General features: G+C 46.0%; 3 protein-coding genes across 6 annotated transcripts in view; 2 read left to right on the plus strand and 1 right to left on the minus strand.

The window, feature by feature from the left end:
* Window positions 1–1,436: 1,436 nt before the first annotated feature.
* On the plus strand, window positions 1,437–11,030 carry serpinf1 (serpin peptidase inhibitor, clade F (alpha-2 antiplasmin, pigment epithelium derived factor), member 1). 4 transcript variants are annotated; one of them, XM_035435234.1, is made up of 9 exons: window positions 1,459–1,593; window positions 3,072–3,198; window positions 3,805–3,883; window positions 4,365–4,551; window positions 5,360–5,515; window positions 7,431–7,634; window positions 8,161–8,300; window positions 8,686–8,896; window positions 9,095–11,030. In XM_035435234.1, the coding sequence occupies exons 3-9, from the start codon at window positions 3,821–3,823 to the stop codon at window positions 9,352–9,354; spliced, it is 1,221 nt and encodes a 406-aa protein (XP_035291125.1). In that variant the 5' UTR covers window positions 1,459–1,593; window positions 3,072–3,198; window positions 3,805–3,820; the 3' UTR covers window positions 9,355–11,030. The 4 variants fall into 4 exon arrangements, with proteins under 4 accessions (XP_035291124.1, XP_035291125.1, XP_035291126.1 ...); XM_035435235.1 differs by having other exon boundaries at window positions 3,813–3,883; XM_035435233.1 differs by lacking the exon at window positions 3,072–3,198 and having other exon boundaries at window positions 1,437–1,593.
* A 1,381-nt stretch (window positions 11,031–12,411) lies between these two features.
* On the minus strand, window positions 12,412–19,601 carry smyd4 (SET and MYND domain containing 4). The gene is made up of 10 exons (XM_035434030.1): window positions 19,240–19,601; window positions 18,749–18,893; window positions 18,077–18,166; window positions 16,715–17,861; window positions 15,605–15,808; window positions 14,877–15,049; window positions 14,441–14,576; window positions 14,070–14,186; window positions 13,263–13,386; window positions 12,412–12,801 (listed from the first exon to the last, which is right to left on the minus strand). The coding sequence occupies exons 1-10, from the start codon at window positions 19,371–19,373 to the stop codon at window positions 12,672–12,674; spliced, it is 2,400 nt and encodes a 799-aa protein (XP_035289921.1). The 5' UTR covers window positions 19,374–19,601; the 3' UTR covers window positions 12,412–12,671.
* A 159-nt stretch (window positions 19,602–19,760) lies between these two features.
* Window positions 19,761–20,376, plus strand: part of rpa1 (replication protein A1) — a 49,602-nt gene continuing 48,986 nt past the window's right edge. Inside the window, exon 1 of the mRNA XM_035434031.1 lies at window positions 19,761–19,969. Coding sequence (XP_035289922.1) covers window positions 19,937–19,969 — 33 coding nt within the window. The 5' untranslated portion in view covers window positions 19,761–19,936. The remainder of the gene's footprint in view (window positions 19,970–20,376) is intronic.

The following is a 20,376-nucleotide window of genomic DNA, read 5'->3' on the forward strand; positions in this document are numbered from 1 at the left end:
ACAGTAAATAAAGATGTTGCTATAATGTAAATACTAGTAGTGCAAAACCGTATTAATTTACAAGAAAACAAAATGATTTATTCAAAAAATATATTAAATAAAAACACTTACATATATTGCACTTTCTAACTATTCAATTGCATTTGCAATTATAGAAATGGCCAATATTGGCCTATAGTTACAGAGCTGTGAAGAAGTATTGGCCCTCCTCCTGATTTCCTGTATTATTGCATATTTTTCACACTGAATGGTTTCAGATCTTGGTACAACATGTAATGTAAGACAGGGAACCTGAGTAAATATAAAACACATTTTTCAAAATTATTATTTCAAAGTTAACAAACATGTTGTAGTTCCACTTTTTACTCATCTGTCCATAGAACATTATTCCAAGAGGTTTGGGGATCATCTAGGTGTTTTTTTGCAAATGTGACACAAGCATTGATGTTTATTTTGGTTGGCAGTGGCTTCCACCTTGCTACTCTCCCAGTCTCTCGAATCCCGTTCTTGCCCAGTCTCTTTCTTGTTGTGGAGTCATGAACACGGACCTTAGCTCAGGCTAGACGGGCCTGCGCTTCTTCGAAAGTTCTTCTGGGATCTGTTGTGACTTCTTAGAGAAATTGTCACTGCACTGCGCCATTGGAGAAATGTTGGCTGGCCAGCCACTCATGGGAAAATTCCCCTCTGTTCCAAGTGTTCTCTATTTGGAGATAATGGCTCTCACTGTGGTTCGGCAGAGCTCCACAGCCTTAGAAATGGCTTGGTAACCCTTTCCAGACTGATATATTTCAACAACCTTTTCTCTCATCTCTTCTGGAATTTCCTTTGATTGTTGTCTAGTGTGCTTGTAGAAACTTTGTGCTCCCAGTTTGTATGGTGTACCAGCTTAAATCTACAAGGTCATTTTGGATCTCCTGAAAGGGGACATGACAGAACTATTTGAGCTAGAATCAGGGGCGCCAGGAGAAATTCCCGTGGCTAGGACGAATCGTCTTCTGTCCGCATCTTTCAGAAATATTTACCACAAATTCACAGACCATTGCCTCCGCCCTCTAACCTTCCAACCCAAATTGTGATTTTAGTAGCTTTGATTCCTACAGAGTAAAATACTGAACTAACTCGAACGGACTTAATATTATATTAGTCTAAAATGGATCGACTTTACTCTGAGTTGATGGAATAATAAGCAGTTTACTGTGTATACGAACATTTTACTGCGTACATCTTTAATTTCTATTTGGTTTTGAACCTTTGAACTATAGACGTTTAAACTGTCTACGCCCAAAGTGTCCACATGTATGATTCTAAATGTACATGTGTTTCTCTTAGTAAATAAGTTTCCAACAGCCTACACGGCGAATGGTCCTATGGAGACACATTTGGAAAAGCGTATGGTGCATGCTCGGGCGTGCCAGACCTATCAGTTATTTAATCTGGAAAAGAGCCTGCAGCGACGTCATAGCCCAGTCGAGGGTGGGATAGGCGCCGAGATTTTGGAATAAAGTGGTCAACTGGACCGGTTCTTTGCCAGTTTAGTCTGTAATAACTTGTCTGAAGAAGGCAAAGCCACGCGCGCGCAACCATTGCTTGGAGGTTAGTAGCATTTTAAGTTATCCGCAAAGTTGTTTGTGAAGTGGAAGATAAGGTCGAATGAGGTTTCAGTTAATTTGTTGTCTCGTAGATAAAGCGTGAAGACAACGTGAAGAAGTTTATATGATTTTAAATGAAGCAAAGAAATGCCACCATACATCTTTGTAATTTCCATGATGTATTTGTGCATTCACGCACAAAGAAAAGTTGTTTCACTTGGAAATTGTAATTTAGAAAATTGTTAGACATCAAGAGTTTTCGAACCTTACGTTGTATAATTAGGCTATTGAAGTCAATGCCAATGCCAAACAGCATCTCTGCACTAGCCTACAGCAGGGTGACAATAGAAAACTAAAAACCAGACAGTGAATTTAAACGAAAATAAGTCAGCGGCTGTGTTTTATTGTGCTTTTGATAGCACAATCTCTACATTGCTGCGATTCCAGTTAAAAAATAATAAAATATGAAATAACCTACCCATATCTTGGGTTTCACTTCAACGAATCCGTATAGGCTATCCTCTCGTCTGCAACTGCTCCATCTCAGTTACGTCGTGGCCTTTCAAATGTAACGTATACATTATTTTATGAATGCAAGCAAGAATTGTGCGTTGATGGGATGAAAACAGAATAAAGGTAATTACAGAGGTAATACGCAGTGCCAATGCCTTCACTTTCACGAGTTATTGTTTCCACGTTGGTGATGGTCATACCAATTTACTGGTGAATATTTCCCACATGATGGAAACGTGAAATAAACTCGACAATAGGATAACATATATTTATTTTTGTTTGTGCTAGGCGAGCACAATTACTTTTTTTGGTCAGTGGAAATAATATCAATTAAGTTATCAAACATTTAAAACAATTTCGAAAGGAACGTAACGCAAACACAGTGACAGTGAACCAATGTGCATTTTGCACAATTAAAAAGAATGCGATTGATCGCTAAGGCTGGTACAGAGCAGGCTACTAGCCACAGTGGTTATGCTGGAGTTGACCAGCAGGCATACTGGAAGAGGGAGGAGAGAGATTAGAGGAGAGGGGAGCAGAGAAGAGGAAAGGAGGGAAGGGCAGGGGAGGGGATGGGGGTTGTCTGTGGTTCAAGGATGGGCATTTTTTCAACAGAAAACCTTCAGCGGAGCTCAATGACATCCAGATGTGCTGAGCGAAATGGAGAAAGTCACTGTTGGGGCCTGAGCCATTCTTTTGGCAGTCCTTGTCGAAAACATTCTGCTAGTCTTGCCTCTCATTTCTGGACAGGAAGCCAGATCATGCAGGCAGTGTAATCAGTTACAGCCTGTCTTTGTTTGGCACGGAGCATTCTCCGAGGCTTCCTTTCCAACTTTGTGTCCTGAAGATCACCTATGGACTGCACAAGTCAAACAGAGCATTTTTGCACACAGAGCTCTCGTGGAGCAGAGCTGGCTGCCTGTTGAATTACGCTGGGTCTGATTTCACCTTTAATTTCCCTGTCTGTAGGGTACCCAGCGGGAGCTGAAAGTGCTGGAGCATTGCTCTGACATGCAGCTCTTCGCTTTCACAGAGCTGAAACTGAGACAAAAATATCCTCTTCTGTTTCAATACCTTGGCATTGATTTCCAAGACTGTAAGCATGAGGCGTGCACACACTTGTGCACAGACACGCTCACAGAGGTGCTCACATGCACACTTACGCACGCACACGTGCACACACACACACCCAGGCACACACACACACACACACACACTCAGCCTTAGACTTTCAATTCTCCCTAAAGGAAGAGCGAAGAGCTCACACAAAACTATATCTGTGAGCATTTTTTAGGTGGGGGGTGGGTGGGGGGGGGGGGGGGGGGTGGGGGTGGTTGCGGGGGGCAGGTCACACACGCAACCCTTAATGGAACATCACTTACTGCTGGAAATAATGAAGTCTTCTATGTCCTATGTGTCAGCGTTTCTTAAGGACATGGTTGCCTGCCAAAATCTCTTTTTTTTTTCAGATATACTCTGCTAAACTCATATATCGCGAACACTGTGCTTATAGTCACAATATCAACCTTTTGGTCTTGTATCCTGTTGTAGACAAGAAGTTTGTTAATAATTTTAGTAAATACTGCCATTTCTGTGTGTGTGTGTGTGTGTGTGTGTGTGGGTGCACACGTGTGTCTGCATGCGTGCATGCATGTGTGTGTGCCTGTGTGCGTGCATGTGTGTGTGTGCATGCGTTTGCCAGTGATACAGGAGCCAGGATGAAGAGGATGAGCATGCTGCTGTGCTTGGGGGTTCTGTTCTCCCTCTCCCATGCTCAGCTGGTGAGACAGCAGCCCTCCCAGACACCATACACGCTCTCTCACTCTACTCACTCATCTTTTTCAGACTGACCCCATCTGAGTCTCTCAGAGCCTCTGTCTCTTCCCCATCCCTCCATCTCTGCTGCCTGCTCTCCGTCTCTCCTTGAGTGTACCTGTTTTGTGCTCTTCTCCGCACAAGACACAACTTTCTAATTGCTCTGATCAGAATGAGCCTTAAAAATCATTTAATTTAATGATGTACAGCACGACTGTGGATTGTGATTTGTTAGGGAGCCCATTAAGTAATGAGGAGGCAATTAATAGATTAAGAGGGTTGCACACACAGGTATTGAGCAAGCCTTATCTTGTTACTCTGTTTATTCCTTCTCCCATTCCCTCATCATCGTGTACCTTTACCCCAATTCCCAGACATTTAATCATCTCTCTCTCTAACTGAAATCGTTTTCACGGTACCTTTGCTCTGCTGCTGAACCCGATCCAGTCTGAGCCAGAAGAGGATGGCGCAGAAGAGCCAGTGGAGCTGTTTACCACACCCAAAACCAAGATGGCTGCCGCCACCTCTGACTTTGGCTACAACCTGTTCCGGCAACTGGCCTCACGCGACCCGCCAGCCAGCTTCCTCCTTTCCCCCATCACCATCTCCGCTGCTCTCACACAACTCTCCATGGGTGATCTGATCCTTTCTAATCTAATCATAAATGCAACCTCTGAATTGTAACAAGCTGTTGTTTGTTCTTAACTGGGCATTGGAGGATTAGAGGTGTATTGGAGGATTGTGTGCGCTGCTAAGGCAACAAAATGTCAGACATAGCTATGCATGCCTATGAAGAGCAAATGTCCACAGGATAGCCTAAACAGTGGGTGCCCTGGACTGAGTTTGAAAACCCCATTGCTACAGCATCTGTAAGCACCAATGCAGTACCAATACACACCCTCTTTGAACACTAAAACAATGCACCTCCAGTGCTGTAGTGGGCAGTGGTGAGACTTAACTGATTGCCAGAATTGTGGTTCTTTTTTCAATAAAATTATGAAACAGTGAAAGAAAAGGACATTTTTACATACTGTAAATAACTATATCTTGTACATGTAGTCACATGGTCACATGGATTTGTGTTACTCCTGTTTATAATTGCTTTGATCGGTTAGACTACTGCAAGTTCTATTACAAATACTGGCAATAATTTTATTCATGCACTGCTCAGTAGAGTTCAGGTCAATTCCTTTTCCATTCAGTAGGTTCAGAAATTTAATTGAGATTCAAGTTCAAAAAATGTAAATGTATGCCTATTAATTAATATAATTAAGCATATTAATATGCATATTACTATCATTACACATATTAATGTTTTAATATGAATCCATATCTTGAATTTACCGCACTGAAAGAGAATTTGCTAGTCAGCAGCAGGTCAGCTTCTCCAAGGCGTTTGTGACGTGTGTTATTCCCCCTGTGACTGGCGATGGGCCCCCAAGGAGCCTCCCCCGAGGCGGAGAAGCAGCTTTACCGCGTGCTGCGCTACCACAGCCTGCAGGACAGCCAGCTGCACGACACGCTGAGAGACCTCCTGTCCTCCATCCGCGCCCCGGGGAAGGGCCTGAGCGCCGCCTCCCGCGTCTACCTGGAGAGGAGTGAGTCCCCGTCTGTCTGTCGGTCTGCCTGCCTGTCTGCCTAGGTCTCTGTCTGTCTGTCCACCTGTCTGTTTAGGTCTCTGTCTGTCTGTCTGTCTGTCTGTCTGTCTGTCTGTCTGCCTGTCTGTCTGCCTAGGTCTCTGTCTGTCTGTCCACCTGTCTGTTTAGGTCTCTGTCTGTCTGTCTAGGTCTCTGTGTTTCTGTCTGTCTAGGTCTCTGTGTTTCTGTCTGTCTAGGTCTCTGTCTGTCTAGATCTCTGTCCACCTGTCTGTTTAGGTCTCTGTCTGTCTGTCTAGGTCTCTGTGTTTCTGTCTGTCTAGGTCTCTGTGTTTCTGTCTGTCTAGGTCTCTGTCTGTCTAGATCTCTTTCTGTCTGTCTGTCTAGGTCTCTGTCTGTCTGTCTGTCTGTCTAGGTCTCTGTCTCTCTGCCTGTCTAGTTCTCTGTCTGTCTGTCTGTCTGTCTGTCTAGGTCTCTGTCTCTCTGCCTGTCTAGGTCTGTGTATGAGTCAGTCACCGACACTGGTGGGAGAAGCAGACTGTCTTTACCATCCGTCCTCTTCATGAGAGTGTGTGTTCTCTGTGTGTCTGTATTTTTGTGTTGTGAGTAATCCATACCATAATACCTGGTGTATAAGGTACCACATATAAGGTACACTTATTTAAAATCAGTTTTTTCATTCAATAAACAGGTTGCAGGTTTTAATGTATATTACATGATAGCATTAAGCATTATACTGTATTATTGTTCATATGGTCATAGTCTGCATTTTTAGGTTTTTTTTTTGCTAGATTGTTCATGAGAAACATATACCATGGATTCATGTGTCTGAGATGCAGGTTTTATCAATTTTTTAATTAATAAAGGTGTTGTGTCCGACTGTATATACCAGTGCACCTCATCTACAGGGTTTTACTGTTCATTATTATACAGTAGCTGCGTGATTAATGTGTTATTAGTATACATGTAGTCTGTGTGCCTGTATTTTTATCTTTTTTGTCAGATGGATCATGAGTAATACAGGCTTTATATTGCAGAAGCTACATGACGGGTAATATGTTATTAGAAAAAGATCTACCCACGCTGCGTAGGTTCTGAACAAGACTTCTGGCACAGTTCACTGCCTCTAATATATTTTAAGAGAAACAAAGCTTGAATTTATGAGTAATTAAAATCCAATAAATATTTTTCAACATGCCACTGAAGAGAATACTCTTGCATATCTTACGCATATTTAAGCAGTTAAAGTATAAAGTTAATTTGCGGTGAAATACTGGTATTGGTATTTGCTTAGAGGGCAATAACTACATGTGCACAGATTTGGGATTAATATGCAGATATCAGTGGCCTCACGTTGGTAACTTTTGAATTAGTAGTTTCTAAAGAAATGACTCGGACAGATAGAGCAGCTCTGTGTCCATTAATCCCTAAAAAATAGATAGTATACATTTGTCCCGTGCCTGTTATAGAGCCCTTTAGATGTCAGTGGTAGTGGGTTTTATGGTCATGATGTCATCAGCTGCTTGGTTCAATATCCAGTCATATGACTGGAACCTGCCAACTTTTTGTGACTTAACCAGTATTTTTGTACCAATCGCATCCACCGATTGAAGGCAGGTCAAAGGTGGAGTTGGCGATTCAAACATAAAGTAAGAGACCCAGGGAAGTGGTTCCTATGACAACCAGAGGTGTGTGAAATATATATCACAGTTCCAAACGGCTCTCTAAAAATCTGACCAATGTTTTAACAGTTGAGTCCCTGTTGTGCCTGTAGCTGCGATAGTAACTTGCTGTTCCCGGACTGCAAGGTGAGAGGGTTTTAAGGTCTCCTGAGATCTGACAGTCTGGTGTTGGAGACTCCAGGTTGGTTGACAGGTCTGAGTTGACGTTTGCATGTTCTGGCCCGTCCGTCGTGCAGAGATGCGTCTCAAGCTGGAGTACTTGAACGCGGTGGAGAAGCAGTATGGGGTGAGGCCCAAGGCGCTGATGGGCGGAGCCCGCGACCAGAAGGAGATCAACGATTGGGTCAAGCAGCAGACAGGCACCAAGGTGGACCACTTCCTGATGTCATCCCTCCCCCGGAATCCGGGCGTGGTACCTGTGGGAGCCGCTTACTTCAAAGGTAGCAGAATTCCAGAGTACAAGAGGATAACAGAAGAGGAAGGGGGATTATACAGAGTAATCCTCTCCTTCAGGCACACATAGTTTAAGTTCAAAATCGTTTTTTTGGAGTTAAATACTTGCCGCTTTTAGCTTGTTGATGTGTGGTGCTGTAAGGAGAAAGGTTTGCTTGCTGTATGTGGTAGAAAATGCTTATTAAACAGTAATTTATGTTTATTTATGCCAAAAGTACGGAATACTGTCATAAATGTTAAAATGGCTCATGTGTTACAACTCTATCAGTTCTATTTCTGTTTTATGAGTATGTTAGTGTAATGTTAACCAATCATTTTAGTTATGATTTGGAGTGCAAGGTCTTCGGAGTGCTTTATACAAGTAACTGGTCATCTAAGAGTACAGAATATGCATTTTGTCAACTGAAATTTAGTTGACAATTTATTTGTGGGAAATGCACATTACTGTGGGTTCCAGTCTGAGTTCTTTTCTTTATAAGGGTGCCACGGTGTTTGTTTGCAATTTGGCTGCAGGTCAATGGGTGACCCGGTTTAGCAACTCTGGAAAGATGGAGAACTTCCAGGTGGACGGAGCACCAGCAACTCAAGTTCCCACGATGCAACAGGACAGGTACCCAGTCAGGCTGGGCTTTGACACAGACCTTGGATGCACAGTGAGTGTTTCTCTCCATCTCCCTTTAACTCCTGCTGCGGCTGATCTGTCCACCCCCTCACTGCTCAATTTGCGACTTTAACATTTTTGCGCTTCACTTAGTTTCATTTCCTGCTCTCTTGTCCTCGTTTTCTAATTCCTGCCTGTTTACCTTCTCACTCATTTTTGTCAGATTCATATCTCATGCCTATTCTTTCTTCCTTGGCTGCCTGTTATATAAAGTCAATGAATAATACTGATACGGTCGGTGTAATTTATCACTGCACGACTGAAACTATGAAATGAAAAACCCTTAAGCTCTCAACGCTTTCTGTCAGCATTTTTTCTCCTGCGTTGTTAATGTGGAGGTTAACCCTTTGCTCTCCCTCTCTGTCCCTTTCCTCCAGGTTGCCCAAGTGGCCATGCAGGGGGGCCTAAGCATGGTCTTCTTCCTGCCTGATGACGTCACAAAGAACATGAGCCTGATAGAGGAGAGCCTGACGGCCGAGTTTGTGCAGGACCTTTACAACACGCTCCACTCCGTTCAGGTCGACCTCACTCTCCCCGTTTTCAAGCTCGAGTATTCCTCCGACGTGCTCCCTCTCCTGTCCGACATGGGTGAGTGTTGTGGTTTGCAAACTTGGGAAATGATTCTGGAAGGTAGATTTTTACGTGTTCTATGGTACTAAAACTGAGGGACACATTCCGGCACATTTACTTTGATGGGGTGTCGAGTTACACCGAACCGTGCACGGTTCCGCTGACATCATCAGTCAACGCTCCTCCTCTCCCTGCTTCCTTCTTCTTCTTCTCCAGGTCTATCAGAGTGGCTGGCCCAGACGGACCTGGAGAAGATCACTACCCAGGCGGCCAAGGTCAGCAGCGTGCACCAGAAAGCCGTCATGGAGACCGGCCCCGAGGGCAGCCTGTCCGCCGGCTCCGCCCCCGCCTCCGACGGCCAATTGCTGCCCCTGAGCTTCAACGTGAACCGCCCTTTCATCTTCCTGGTGCGGGACGACCCCTCGGGGGCGCTCCTGCTCATCGGGAAGGTGCTGAACCCGCGGGACCTGGCCTGAGCGTGCCGGTTCACGCCAGCGGTGGGCGCACCCGCTCCGGGGCAGGGGACACGCTTTGCACGCTACACGCAGGACACGGGACTGTGCACACACACGCGCGCGTGTGGAAAAACAGCGCGGGGACTCTCACACTTACCATGTACGATCAGCCCAACGACTGGACGGATGAGATCCATTTTACCTACGCATTGTCACATATTGTCAGTGTCATCAGAAAACCTCCTATCTCCAAAAAGAATTGGAATTCTCAGGAAAAGCAATGGCTTCTTTCGTTCCATTTATGATTTACTTGTTTTGAACAACAATTTGGCTGAGTTAAGAAACATTGGCAATACATGGAGCTGGATGACAATTCTCTCATTTTGGCAAAATGACAAAAAAAGGACTTTACTGTTTTTTATGACACTGACAATATGCAACATGTTAACCTGCTCTCTTTGACCCGCCACAGCCATGCTACCTTCACAACTGGCCCAAACTGAGCTCCCGTGTGAGTTCTGTACAACTCAAATCAAATGTTATAAAGCCAGCCCCATGAGTGACAACCAGCATACTCCCTCAGTTTAAATGCAGAGATGTTCTATACGGATGAAGATGTGTGGCACATGAGTAGCGCGACACATCATGCATGGACACTTGTAAATCCAGACAGAAATGTCACTGAGTGCATTCAACCACAGCTGTTGGCGTATTTTAACATTTAAATTTTTTTTAGCATATTCTCACATATGCATATTACCTTACTGACAATCACAGAATTGTGAAAAGCTAGATCCGAAATATAAAGTACTCATTTTCTTCGGCTTGCTTTTGTCTTTCATTTCATGAATTCTTTTGGCTTCTTTAAATTGTCTTTTTGAACAATACTGCTCCTTCCCGACATGAAATCATATTTGCATTTGAATATCACGTTGACAAATAGCTTCGCGAAGGAAGAAGGAGAAGCATGAAAATAAATACATTATAAAATAAACATCCTGTCATTCCACGCCTTGTGATGTGCAAATAAACTCTGCATGAGTGGGAAGAAAAGAGGACGTTTAAAGTGTCTGGCGAGAGCCTGTAGCCAGTGAAAAATGAGCTGTGGCGGGTATGTCACCTCACTGCTAGTGCTAGTTTTCACTTCCTGCTGCACAAAGCTAGCACTGGCTGGTAGAGAGAACAAGCTGGCCTTTCTACCAGACAAAGCTTTCCAGGGTACCTGCACGTGGTGGTTCGTGGCTTGGGCCAAAACAGAAGGTGCTGGAAACTTGTTGATTGGCTGCTTGTTAACAGCAAAGTGTCCATTGTGCCCGTTAGGTTAAGGTTCTAAGTGAAAACCTAGCAAACAATATTTGGTTCCCAGAACATTCTTGGAAAGTTAGGTTAAGCACAAATTTGTCTGGTCTCCTTCATTTTCTTTGACCGTTATTTTTAAATCACAAGGAGTTATTCAGTTATGTTATTCAGATTCGATATTCCAGGTTAAACAAAAAGTATTTAGGATGCTAGCAATGTTGAACAGATCCAGCTTTTCATTACTTACAATTAAAATATCCTTGAAGTGTTATAGACAAACATCCCCCGTGGCTAAATGCTAACCCTTCGAAATGTTATCAGTACATTTGTATGCGAAATGCTTGGAAAACTTTTCTGTGACTTTCTGGCAAAACTTAAATAAATATGTTCTAAGACTCTTTGGGGAATGTTCTCATCATAACATCTTAGAGTCAAATGCATATAGAACAGCAGGGATGCTGTTAAATTCACATTAATGTTGTCAATTACATTTTAAGGAAAAAAGTATGCTTTTCAAGGATTTATTTTTAGTCAGGGCTAAGTTCTAGCAAATTTTGCAATAGTAACCTTCTATTTTGAGGCACAATACATTCAAAATATTTTGTGTGTACAACACTGCCCACTGAATTTTGAGAGTAATGTGCAAACCAGTGAGCTTTTTAAAAAATAATTTGCCAATGTTCCTTGACTTACCAAGGACAGTGCTATAGGCATTTTCTATAGTTTTCCACGACCTTCCATCGAGAAATATTTTCAAGGACCATAACATGGCAGAAGAAATGTCCCTGAAGTGCTTCATATTAGCTGGGAAATAATCATAACTTCTGTCTACGCAGCTGTTAGTATCCGTGTATGAAGAACTCCAGCAAAAATAGGAAAAGGTCATCATTTATGCACGTATCAAGTACTTACATGCACAAGTGAGAATTCTTGACTGCGTTCCGTAAAACCCCACCCTTCTCCTTCAGTTAAGGACACAAGTTGGCCTATCTAGCAGGCAAAGCTTTTCAGGGACTGCAATATTAACTGTACCCACATCTATCAGAAACAGTTCACCTACTGATGGTTCTATAATGGCTTAAATGACTAAAATGATCCTGTAGAAAATATTACAAGTGTATCAATCTGCAGATCGGTGATGATTTTCCACGTTACACTGAGTTACAAGCAAGTCGGTCTCCATCAAAACGCCTGTCGCTTTGTAGCGTTTCAGTTGTTTCGCATCAGTTGTTCGCTGAGTTTCTATACAGAGCATGTCAACATGCGTGCCCTGACAGGCTCATGCTCACATCTCTCCTCCACAATTCTCACTGTCCCCGAGAGACTGGAGAAGTGTCCGTGGAAATAACCTTTTTTTTTTTCCTGAGTTTTATTCCTCTGTTTTTTTTATTTATTTTTGAACTGGCGGAGAGTAAATTTATCCGCCGCTTGCTGTCTGAACCCTCCGCTTCATTTGCGAAAAGCCTCCGCTTCTCTCGGGTAACTCTGACATGCGCTTACGGTCCGCTCTTTGGCTGCTTTCTGGAAATTGTTAGGGGCTCAGGAATCCTTTGCGAAATGTTCCGGAAAACTCATTACAGGGTTGCAGAGTCAGTTGGGAGCAATGACTCAGCTCAGTCAGGGGAACTCTGCCCAGGCAGTCTGTTTCCAACTGCAGACAGACAGCCCCTCCACCCCTCTCACTCACTCTGTTGTTTCTGCATTGGCGTATTGGTTTTAATGTCAAATAGTAAACGCTGATACAAAGCTGGGCAACAATAACTCACTTTCACTCCTCAGTATTAACAGAACATATTTTATCATCAGACTATACACAATGCAGAACATACAACAGCCATGCTGCAAAACAAAGAGTATTGTCAGGCCACATTAGATGATATAAATGCATGATATAAAGTTTATTTTTTGTAAAGCTGAATGCTAGAGTCAGTGGTTGTTATTACACCGCTGCTCTGACAGTCATTATTCCCTCCAGTGTGAGATGCTCTGGTGTCAGTGGCATATCTGCCTTGCCGTTTTCTGCAAGGTCCATCTCTTGATCACAGCACCCCCTGCAGGCAGTCCTCCATGGCCTGCAGCTCCTCCAGCTCCTCACAGGAGGGACTGCAGTGCAGGGAGAGGAGGCGCCGAGCCTTGGGAATGACAGAGAGGGCTGGCTGGGGCTCCCCACTGAGAGAAGGAGGAGGGAGAACAGAGAGAGAGAAAGAGAGGGGAGAGATAGAGAGAGAGTGAGAAAGGGGGGGAGAGGGAGAGAGTAAGAGAGATGGGGAGAGAGAGAGGGGTGGAGACAGAACTTTTTTACATCTGTTTTTTTACATCTGGAAAAATTAACTACTTGAACCAGGTGAACTACGTAATCATTGGCTTTCAGATGAAAAAACAACAAAAAGCAGCACATACTGTACTTCTGCAAGACCTGGGCTGACCACCTCTGATGTGAAATAATGCACTCTGACCTAATTCAGACTTTACAATGAGTCCAAAAGAAGCTTAAATTATTAAATATTTTATCCACTGCTACAGTGAGTGAAGTCGTATGTCGTATTCAGCCAAATGAATCGACGAGAAAAGATAATATACAGAAATAAAGCTGCTCAAGCCTGGTGGTATTCCGGCCTGAGAGCCCTTACCCGTTGAAGTGCAGCTGCGCCAGTTTGAAGAGCTGGCGCCCCAGTTCCACGCTCTCGCGCCCGTACTGGGCGCGCACGGCCGCCACGCTGCGTCTCAGCTGAGCTGCCGCTTGGCGCCAGTCACCTGGAGGGGGGGCACGAGGAAGTTAAACCACACCGCCCGACCTGGAGCCCATTCAGGGAACGCGGTGTGGGTCGCCCTGCCCAGCTGCTGGCCACAGCTGGCACAGGCACGGTCCAGACTGGACATCAGACAGTGGGGCCCACCCTCACACAACAGCCACCTGACAGACAGTGCCCTAAATATTACTTTCCATTTAAAGGCACACCAACAATATATCTGTTATCGTCAAGATGTGTCACGAGAACCAAATAATAAAACTGGATGGATGGACTAGCCCAGCACTTATGGATCAGTCTTTTAAGGACTCTCTCCTCGTGTGCACTTGTCTCATCCAACCGATGACTTTCCCGTGGGTAACTTTTTAAATTGCTTGACTCTTTTTTGGCCCGAGTGAACTCAATTTCAGTCAGAACTTAATTTCAGGCTCCACTCGGATGAGTCTGTTAAACAATGCAGAGAGGCTAATTTGCCCTTTAAGCGTTAGCTTTCAGCTGCGGTTCTCGATTGCCGAGCGCGACCGAGGAGGCGGGGCCCGTGACCGAGGAGGCGGGGCCCGTGCCGGAGGGGGCGGGGCCTGTGACCGAGGAGGCGAGGCCCGTGCCCGAGGGGGCGGGGCCTGTGACCGAGGAGGCGGGGCCCGTGCCCGAGGGGGCGGGGCCGTGACGCGGACGCGCCGGTCTCACCCGTGGCGGCGTGCGCCCGCGCCGACGTGTCGGCCAGCTCTCCCCGCAGTGGGTGGGTCTCTGGCAGGAAGCGGCTGGCTTGACCGCTGGCTGCCTGCAGCCTCCTGAGTGCGTCATCTTACGGACAGATGGAAGGAAGAAGGACAGCCAGGAAGGACACAGTGTTTTGATCAGGGACACAGAAAAATATACTAATACATACTGTACAGGCCAAAAGTATTAGGCCACCTGTAGTTTAAAAAAAAACTTTAGGTACAGAAGAATTCAGTTAATATATGCACATTTGTTGAAAAACAAACCAAACATTCTACTTACAATAACTCAAAAGATAAGGTTAGACATGACTTTCCTCGAAATGGCCCCCTCCTTACCTGGCCTGTCCCTCTCAATGAGCCGCTCTGCCTGGTCCAGTTCCGCCCGCAGGCCCTGCAGTCTGTGGGCCAGGTCAGCCTGGGACAGCTGGAAGTCACAGGAGGACCGGGAGCAGACGTATCCATCCTCTCCACCCTGGATGCAGCCACACGCGGATATCACAAACCATGCATTCAGCGTTACGTCCGAATGATTAGGCATTCGCTTCACTTAAGTGAGTTCTCATAGCGTTTTCCATATTATTAGCCTCAGACTCGAAGCTCTCGCTTGAGAGGGCAGCCATCACACTTGATAATACAGTCCTTTCAGAGTTTAAGTGGGTTAGCATAAGCATGGGGGTGACTCCAGACTAATATCAGAATGGAGTGGGTTAGCCTGCGCATGAGAGCGATACCACGCACACAGATTTGCACCAGACCAGCTGAGGAAGCTGACCTGCAGGGCGGATCCACACTGCACGCAATGGAGTTCTGGGGTGGCGGCTGCACCCTGAACTTTGACCTCTGACCCTAGTTCCTGGCAGCAGGCAGTGCACTGACACAGAAAGAAGTACTGCTCCTGCAGGAGTCTCTGCCGCTCTCTCACGGGCATCCTGGTATAGTGAGGGCCTGGGAAAGTGGGAGACAAGGAGAGAGAGAGAGGGAGAGGGGGGGAGAGGGAGAGAGAGAGAGGGAAGTGGAGAGAGAGAGGCAGGAAGAAGAGGAGACTGATATGAACAAATGAAAAACCAGATGTTGTTTTGTAATGACAGATCCTTTTACAATTATTCAAGAAAAGAGTGAATTTTGGACATCTCAGATTTGCACAAGAGTATCGCTCAGGAAAGGAGGTTTTCATTTGCCCAGGATCGACAGGATCACATTGCGCACTAGCGACCCCCGCTGGTCATCAGCCGCACGCAGCTGTGCCCGGTGACCTGCGCACAAAGGGTCTTCCTCTGACTCACGTCTGCGCAAGCCTGACTCGCGAACTGCTGCGCGATGAGAAGCGGAGGCCGACGTCGCGCGCTCCTGCGGAGGAGACCGCGCGCTTGGCTGCGCCCTACCCAACCGACGGCCGCGCTCGCAGCAGTGCGCCAATGAGCCAAACCAGACATCCCAAAACTAGGAGAACAGCAGGAATAAAAGAGGAGGACGGCAGACGGGAGGCCGGGGCTCTCTCACCATAGCAGTGCAGCAGCTCCTGCCCGGCGCCGACCGCTCCAGTGGCGCGGAGCGTGACGGCGACGCCGCGGCCGGGGGCTGGGTCCGCCCCGAACGAGACGCCGGTGTTGGGACTGCAGGAGTGGTTCAGCATGCTGAGGGTGGGGAAGATCGCCGTGGCAACGCGCACTTCCTGGATGGACTGCACCGCTGAGCCCGGCGAACCTGGAAGGGGCGGGACAGGGACAAGGACAAGGGTCACCCCAGGGTCACCATCACCCGAATGCAAGTCTAATCATTCTCAATTGTGCGTTCGCACAAACGCACAAAACGCATTCGTTTTGTCCCACTTCCATCCGGATAGCAAATTACTCATGGGTCCACAGGGCTGCAGTGTTCAGTGCTCCAGCTTCCCCAGGTAGGAAGCGTAGCAGAACAAAGCCTAACAAATTAAAAACAGTAATGCACTGACATCCTTATCCTCCTTTGCTCTCATTAGAAAACCCTGTGGCGTCCAGGGGTTTTTGGGAGAGTCTGCCAGCTCTAAATCAAAAACCTACACCTCCTATAAAAAGAAAATGGCTGGGTATACAGTGAAATAAATTATATCCTGTTTCATGTTCTCTTTTTTGCCCTTGGACTGTTGTAATCAAATTTACAGGAGCGCTGCCATGGCTGCTGCTCATACACTCAATCATATTTATTGCATTAAAGTTTTTTTTTTCCTGGGTGTGAACATTTCTCAGAGCAGACATCGCAATCTGTTCGGTTGTCGTTTTATGAAAACCTGGAGAACTTCCACACCGCTGACATGCTGAGATCAGCTTTCTGAATTTAAGGTGTTACATCGAAAGTGCTACTGCACGGCATCCATGTTTGCGTTTGCGCTTTTCAGCAAATTTGTGTCAACAGATAACACTTTTTAAATTTACATACAGAATAAAAAACAGCAATGACAAGTACCTGGTGTTGCGTTTTAACCTCTTTAACCCTTGTTGTATTTTAACAGGCATATCAGTGCACTTCTTTAGAGATGTCTGCATCCCTGGTCCACAGGACGTGCTGAACCCCCATACACAAACAACCTTCCCTCTCCTATCCGCCCCATGATTGTCTTATACAGTCTCTCACCTTTATCTTTAAGCATGGTCACTGCCTGGGCGTTGCACCTCAGCTGTAGCATGTGTCTCAGTGCGGTCGCTCCCAGCATGCTCAGCTCTGGAGTCCCGCCCCCGCTCTCCTCCGGGCTCTGCGATTGGCTGCCCCGCTCATCGCCCAGGAGAGTCCCTCTCCCCCACGCTGCAGGAAGCGGTCCCACCTCCTGAAGTCTCAGGCACAGGGTCGCCATGGTGACCGCGCACAGAAAGCGCAGGCCCGGCTCGTGCCCGGACAGGTGCGGGAGCAGGTGATGGATGCAAAGGTAGGAGTTGCCCTGGTAACGGCCAGTCGGGTCACAGCCCTGAATTAGGGTGCCGTTACAAGACTCAGGACCTCCACTAGTACCCATCCCCAGCTGTAAAACCTCTGGTATGTTCGACATCTCGTTGCCGTGGGTAACCTCCTCATTGCCCTTTTCTTTCTCGACTTCCTTCTTGCTGACATTTTCATTGGCTGGCTCTAGAACTGGAACAGGGCTTGGGTGGGCTCCATTGCCCCTGGCCTTCTGGACTTCCTCCAGTCCCGCCCTCAAGGCCACCCTCAGTGCTAGGTGAGCCAGGACACCAGCAGCCCTCAGTTCCCCTCCAACCGGGCACTCCCAGCGGTGGTGCCCTTCCCAAGCATCCCGCTGGCATCGCTCCCCACAGTACCGGGCATAGCTGCAGCCCTGGCAGGGCACAGGGCTCAAAGTGTGGCGCAGACAGTGGTGGCAGTGCTGATCCTCCGTGTTAATCCCTCCATCCCTCACCTCCATGTATCTGTCCTTCTCTGGCCTGGCGACGGGAGAGCCACCAGGAATCAGGACGCAGCTAAACGCCCTCTCCTCCAGCACCACATCGCCAGCCGCTATATCCTCTGCGGCCAACAGGTGGCGCCCTTTGCTGGGGCTGAACTGGAGAGACACTGCAGGGGATGCACAAGAGACCATCCCAGGCCCATAAGCCTGTGGCAGCCGTTGCTCAGTGCTAATGGATTTGACATTGCTATCGATGTCGTGCTCCTTGTCCTGAGCTCTTTGCCCCAGGCGTTTCAGGCACTGGGCCTTCCTGTCCAGCAATTTCTGCTGTAAGTGACTGGGGTAGCCCTGGCCAAGTGCCCGACTGATATCCTGAAGACACTCCTAGGGGAAACAAGCACAAGACTATTTATTTTTATTTTTCCCAAAACATAATGAAAAACTCTAATATGTGCACTGTGTATAGCCACAGAAACAGAAAGTGCATAAAGGTTCTACTCACTGTGAGCAATGGCCCGATGTATATTTGCAATGGTTTTAGATCAATCACACAGTAACTTGGTTACTTGAATAACTAATAACTAAAGAACCTACATTACCTGGTAGAGGGAGAGGTGAAAGAGGGCAGCAGAACGGTTGGCCAAACAGAGTGATAACTCCTCTCCACCCTGTGCAGCATGGCACACACCCTACACAGGGAGAGAGAGAGACAGAGAGGGAAAGAAAGTGTGGAGAGAGACAGAGAGGGAAAGGAGAGGATACAGAGACACAGAGAGACAGACAGAGAGAATGCGGTGAAGTGTGTAAATGGGTCATTTTTCTGAGACTCTACAACAGTATGTCTCATAAACGAGGAAAAAACTCTCATTGTTAGACTTATTCTTACTGTGAATATGAGTAATAGTTCCCAGCTGTACATTGTTAGTACAGATAAAATTTCAGACTCACTCAAATCACTGGGCTTTTTGTGGTGCAGACTTACAATACCATATCACACAAGACTATCTTAGTCTGCCCCCCCCTCCACCCTTATATTCAGATTCTTAGGTATGAAACAAAGTCTGAAAACTGTGGAATTCCCTCAGTACCTGCTGGATCCTCCCAGCACACTGTACTTTAGCAACATGAGCAGAATATACAATGCCCAAGATGTTTGCAGTCTGCCTCTTAAAAGGAACCAATTTCCTACTCCTACCCTAATACCTCTGTCCTGCTGACTCAGCAGGCTCATATTGAATATTTAGTCTGATGGCTTGGGAGAGAGGTGTAACCTTGGAATAATGCGAAACAGCTGCAGCGTAGTCCCGTGCCTTGAAGCTCAAGTTTCCCCGCTCTCTGAATGTGCCAGCGCTCTGCGGATTCTTTTGCACCTGGAAGCCTTCTGAGAGACCACACAGGACCTGCAAGTCTCTACAGCTGTATGGGATGTAGGCAGGAGAGTCAGACTACAGCTTAAAGAGAAGACTGATGAAATAGAGCGAGTGAGAGGACGGATTGCCATGTTACGATCTGAAAGTACTCTTTACACTCTTCAATTCACAACGCATTTGAGGTCCAAAGCGATGTCTCGTTTTGAATTAACTCTATTGATTATGTCCGTAAATTAAGATTTAGTTCGCTAGCTACAGTAACTAGACGCCTCTTTGCGTTGTCCAAAATCACAAGCTATAACAGTGCATACCCGTATTGTATGAGCGAAAGCTACTGTATCTTCTGAGCCAAAGGGGAGGTGCAATGCGGGGGGAAAGAAGTTTTCACTCACTTCAGCAGTGACTGTCCAAAGGCGAATATGGCATCTACTTCTGACAGAGTGGAGAAAGCCTTCTTTTGGTCAATGGACAGCCGTTTCCATTTCTGTTCAACGTGCTCATGCCATTCAAGGCACGGAAGATCCATTGTTATGACGTTAAAACCATGTAAATAAAAATCAGATGTGTTATGTTTGGAGGAAGTTACTATGAGCGGCGCCGACTAGCATGAACAGAGACTCTGGTCAATGAGTAACTGTGAAAGCTTGATGCCATTTTGGTTCTTGAAATGCGTATTTTCTCATATACAAATTGGGTCGCATGGCTTTGTCTGTCAGTGCTGTTTCTCTTCCGCCTGGGTTTCAATTTTACTGTCCACGAGTAACAGTTCAGAATGTAGCAATGTGGATGGGCTCTTATTGGACACAAAGAATTGTTAAATGGAGGCTCATAAAACGATTGGTGGACGCATACTGCTCTTGGTCTACGTAGGGAAAAACAGCGGCAGTATCCAACCCAGACAAGTGCGGGAAGAATTTGGCGCGTTGACGTCAGTGAAGTTATGAACAATCTCGCGCGTTCTGAGCTAAACTTGGCGCCACGGACACAGGAGAAAGGAGTGGTGTCGTATTTAGCTAGCGGATATATCTAGACACAGATTTACGTGTTTGCAAAAGCTATACACAAATAAATCATATTTAAGTGTAAAATATGAGTGTGAAGCTTACAGAAGGAGCCATTGAGGTACGTAGCTGACCCGCCATCGATGTATAATGCGTAATGTAACCTAGCTGGCTAGCTAAGGTAACTTCGGTGAATGTATTACGCTTGCAAAAGTGGAATGCATGTTGTCTATGTAACGTTGTTGACTTTGATGTCAAAGGGTCTTCACGCTCTCCCCATTGCATTGTTCCGTGAGAAATAATTTTCATTAGCTAGCTAGCTAGTTAACTGAATAATTCGCGGTATATCAAAGCTAACTTGCTGGAGCCTACAAGTTAGCTAGCTAGCCATGTTTGATGAATGTATGATGACATCAAACTTAGCTTGCTAGGAGCTAACGTTAGATAAGCTTATTTGCAAAAATGTCTAACGTTATAATAGACAATTAGCTGCTGACAATTTGACTATAATGTTACAGTAATGAGAAG

Source organism: Anguilla anguilla, chromosome 9 (assembly GCF_013347855.1).
Source record: "Anguilla anguilla isolate fAngAng1 chromosome 9, fAngAng1.pri, whole genome shotgun sequence".
Classification (NCBI taxonomy): Eukaryota; Metazoa; Chordata; class Actinopteri; order Anguilliformes; family Anguillidae; genus Anguilla; species Anguilla anguilla.

Excerpts from the sequence above, each read along its gene's own strand:
- serpinf1 (XM_035435233.1), top strand. The coding sequence starts at position 3,821 with ATGAAGAGGATGAGCATGCTGCTGTGCTTGGGGGTTCTGTTCTCCCTC. Across the intron at positions 5,516-7,430 it reads CCGCGTCTACCTGGAGAGGA|AGATGCGTCTCAAGCTGGAG; the intron begins GTGAGTCCCCGT and ends TCCGTCGTGCAG. Across the intron at positions 7,635-8,160 it reads GGGAGCCGCTTACTTCAAAG|GTCAATGGGTGACCCGGTTT; the intron begins GTAGCAGAATTC and ends ATTTGGCTGCAG.
- smyd4 (XM_035434030.1), bottom strand. The coding sequence starts at position 19,373 with ATGGATCTTCCGTGCCTTGAATGGCATGAGCACGTTGAACAGAAATGG. Across the intron at positions 15,809-16,714 it reads GACCATGCTTAAAGATAAAG|GTTCGCCGGGCTCAGCGGTG; the intron begins GTGAGAGACTGT and ends CGCCCCTTCCAG. Across the intron at positions 15,050-15,604 it reads GGAGCTGCTGCACTGCTATG|GCCCTCACTATACCAGGATG; the intron begins GTGAGAGAGCCC and ends CCACTTTCCCAG.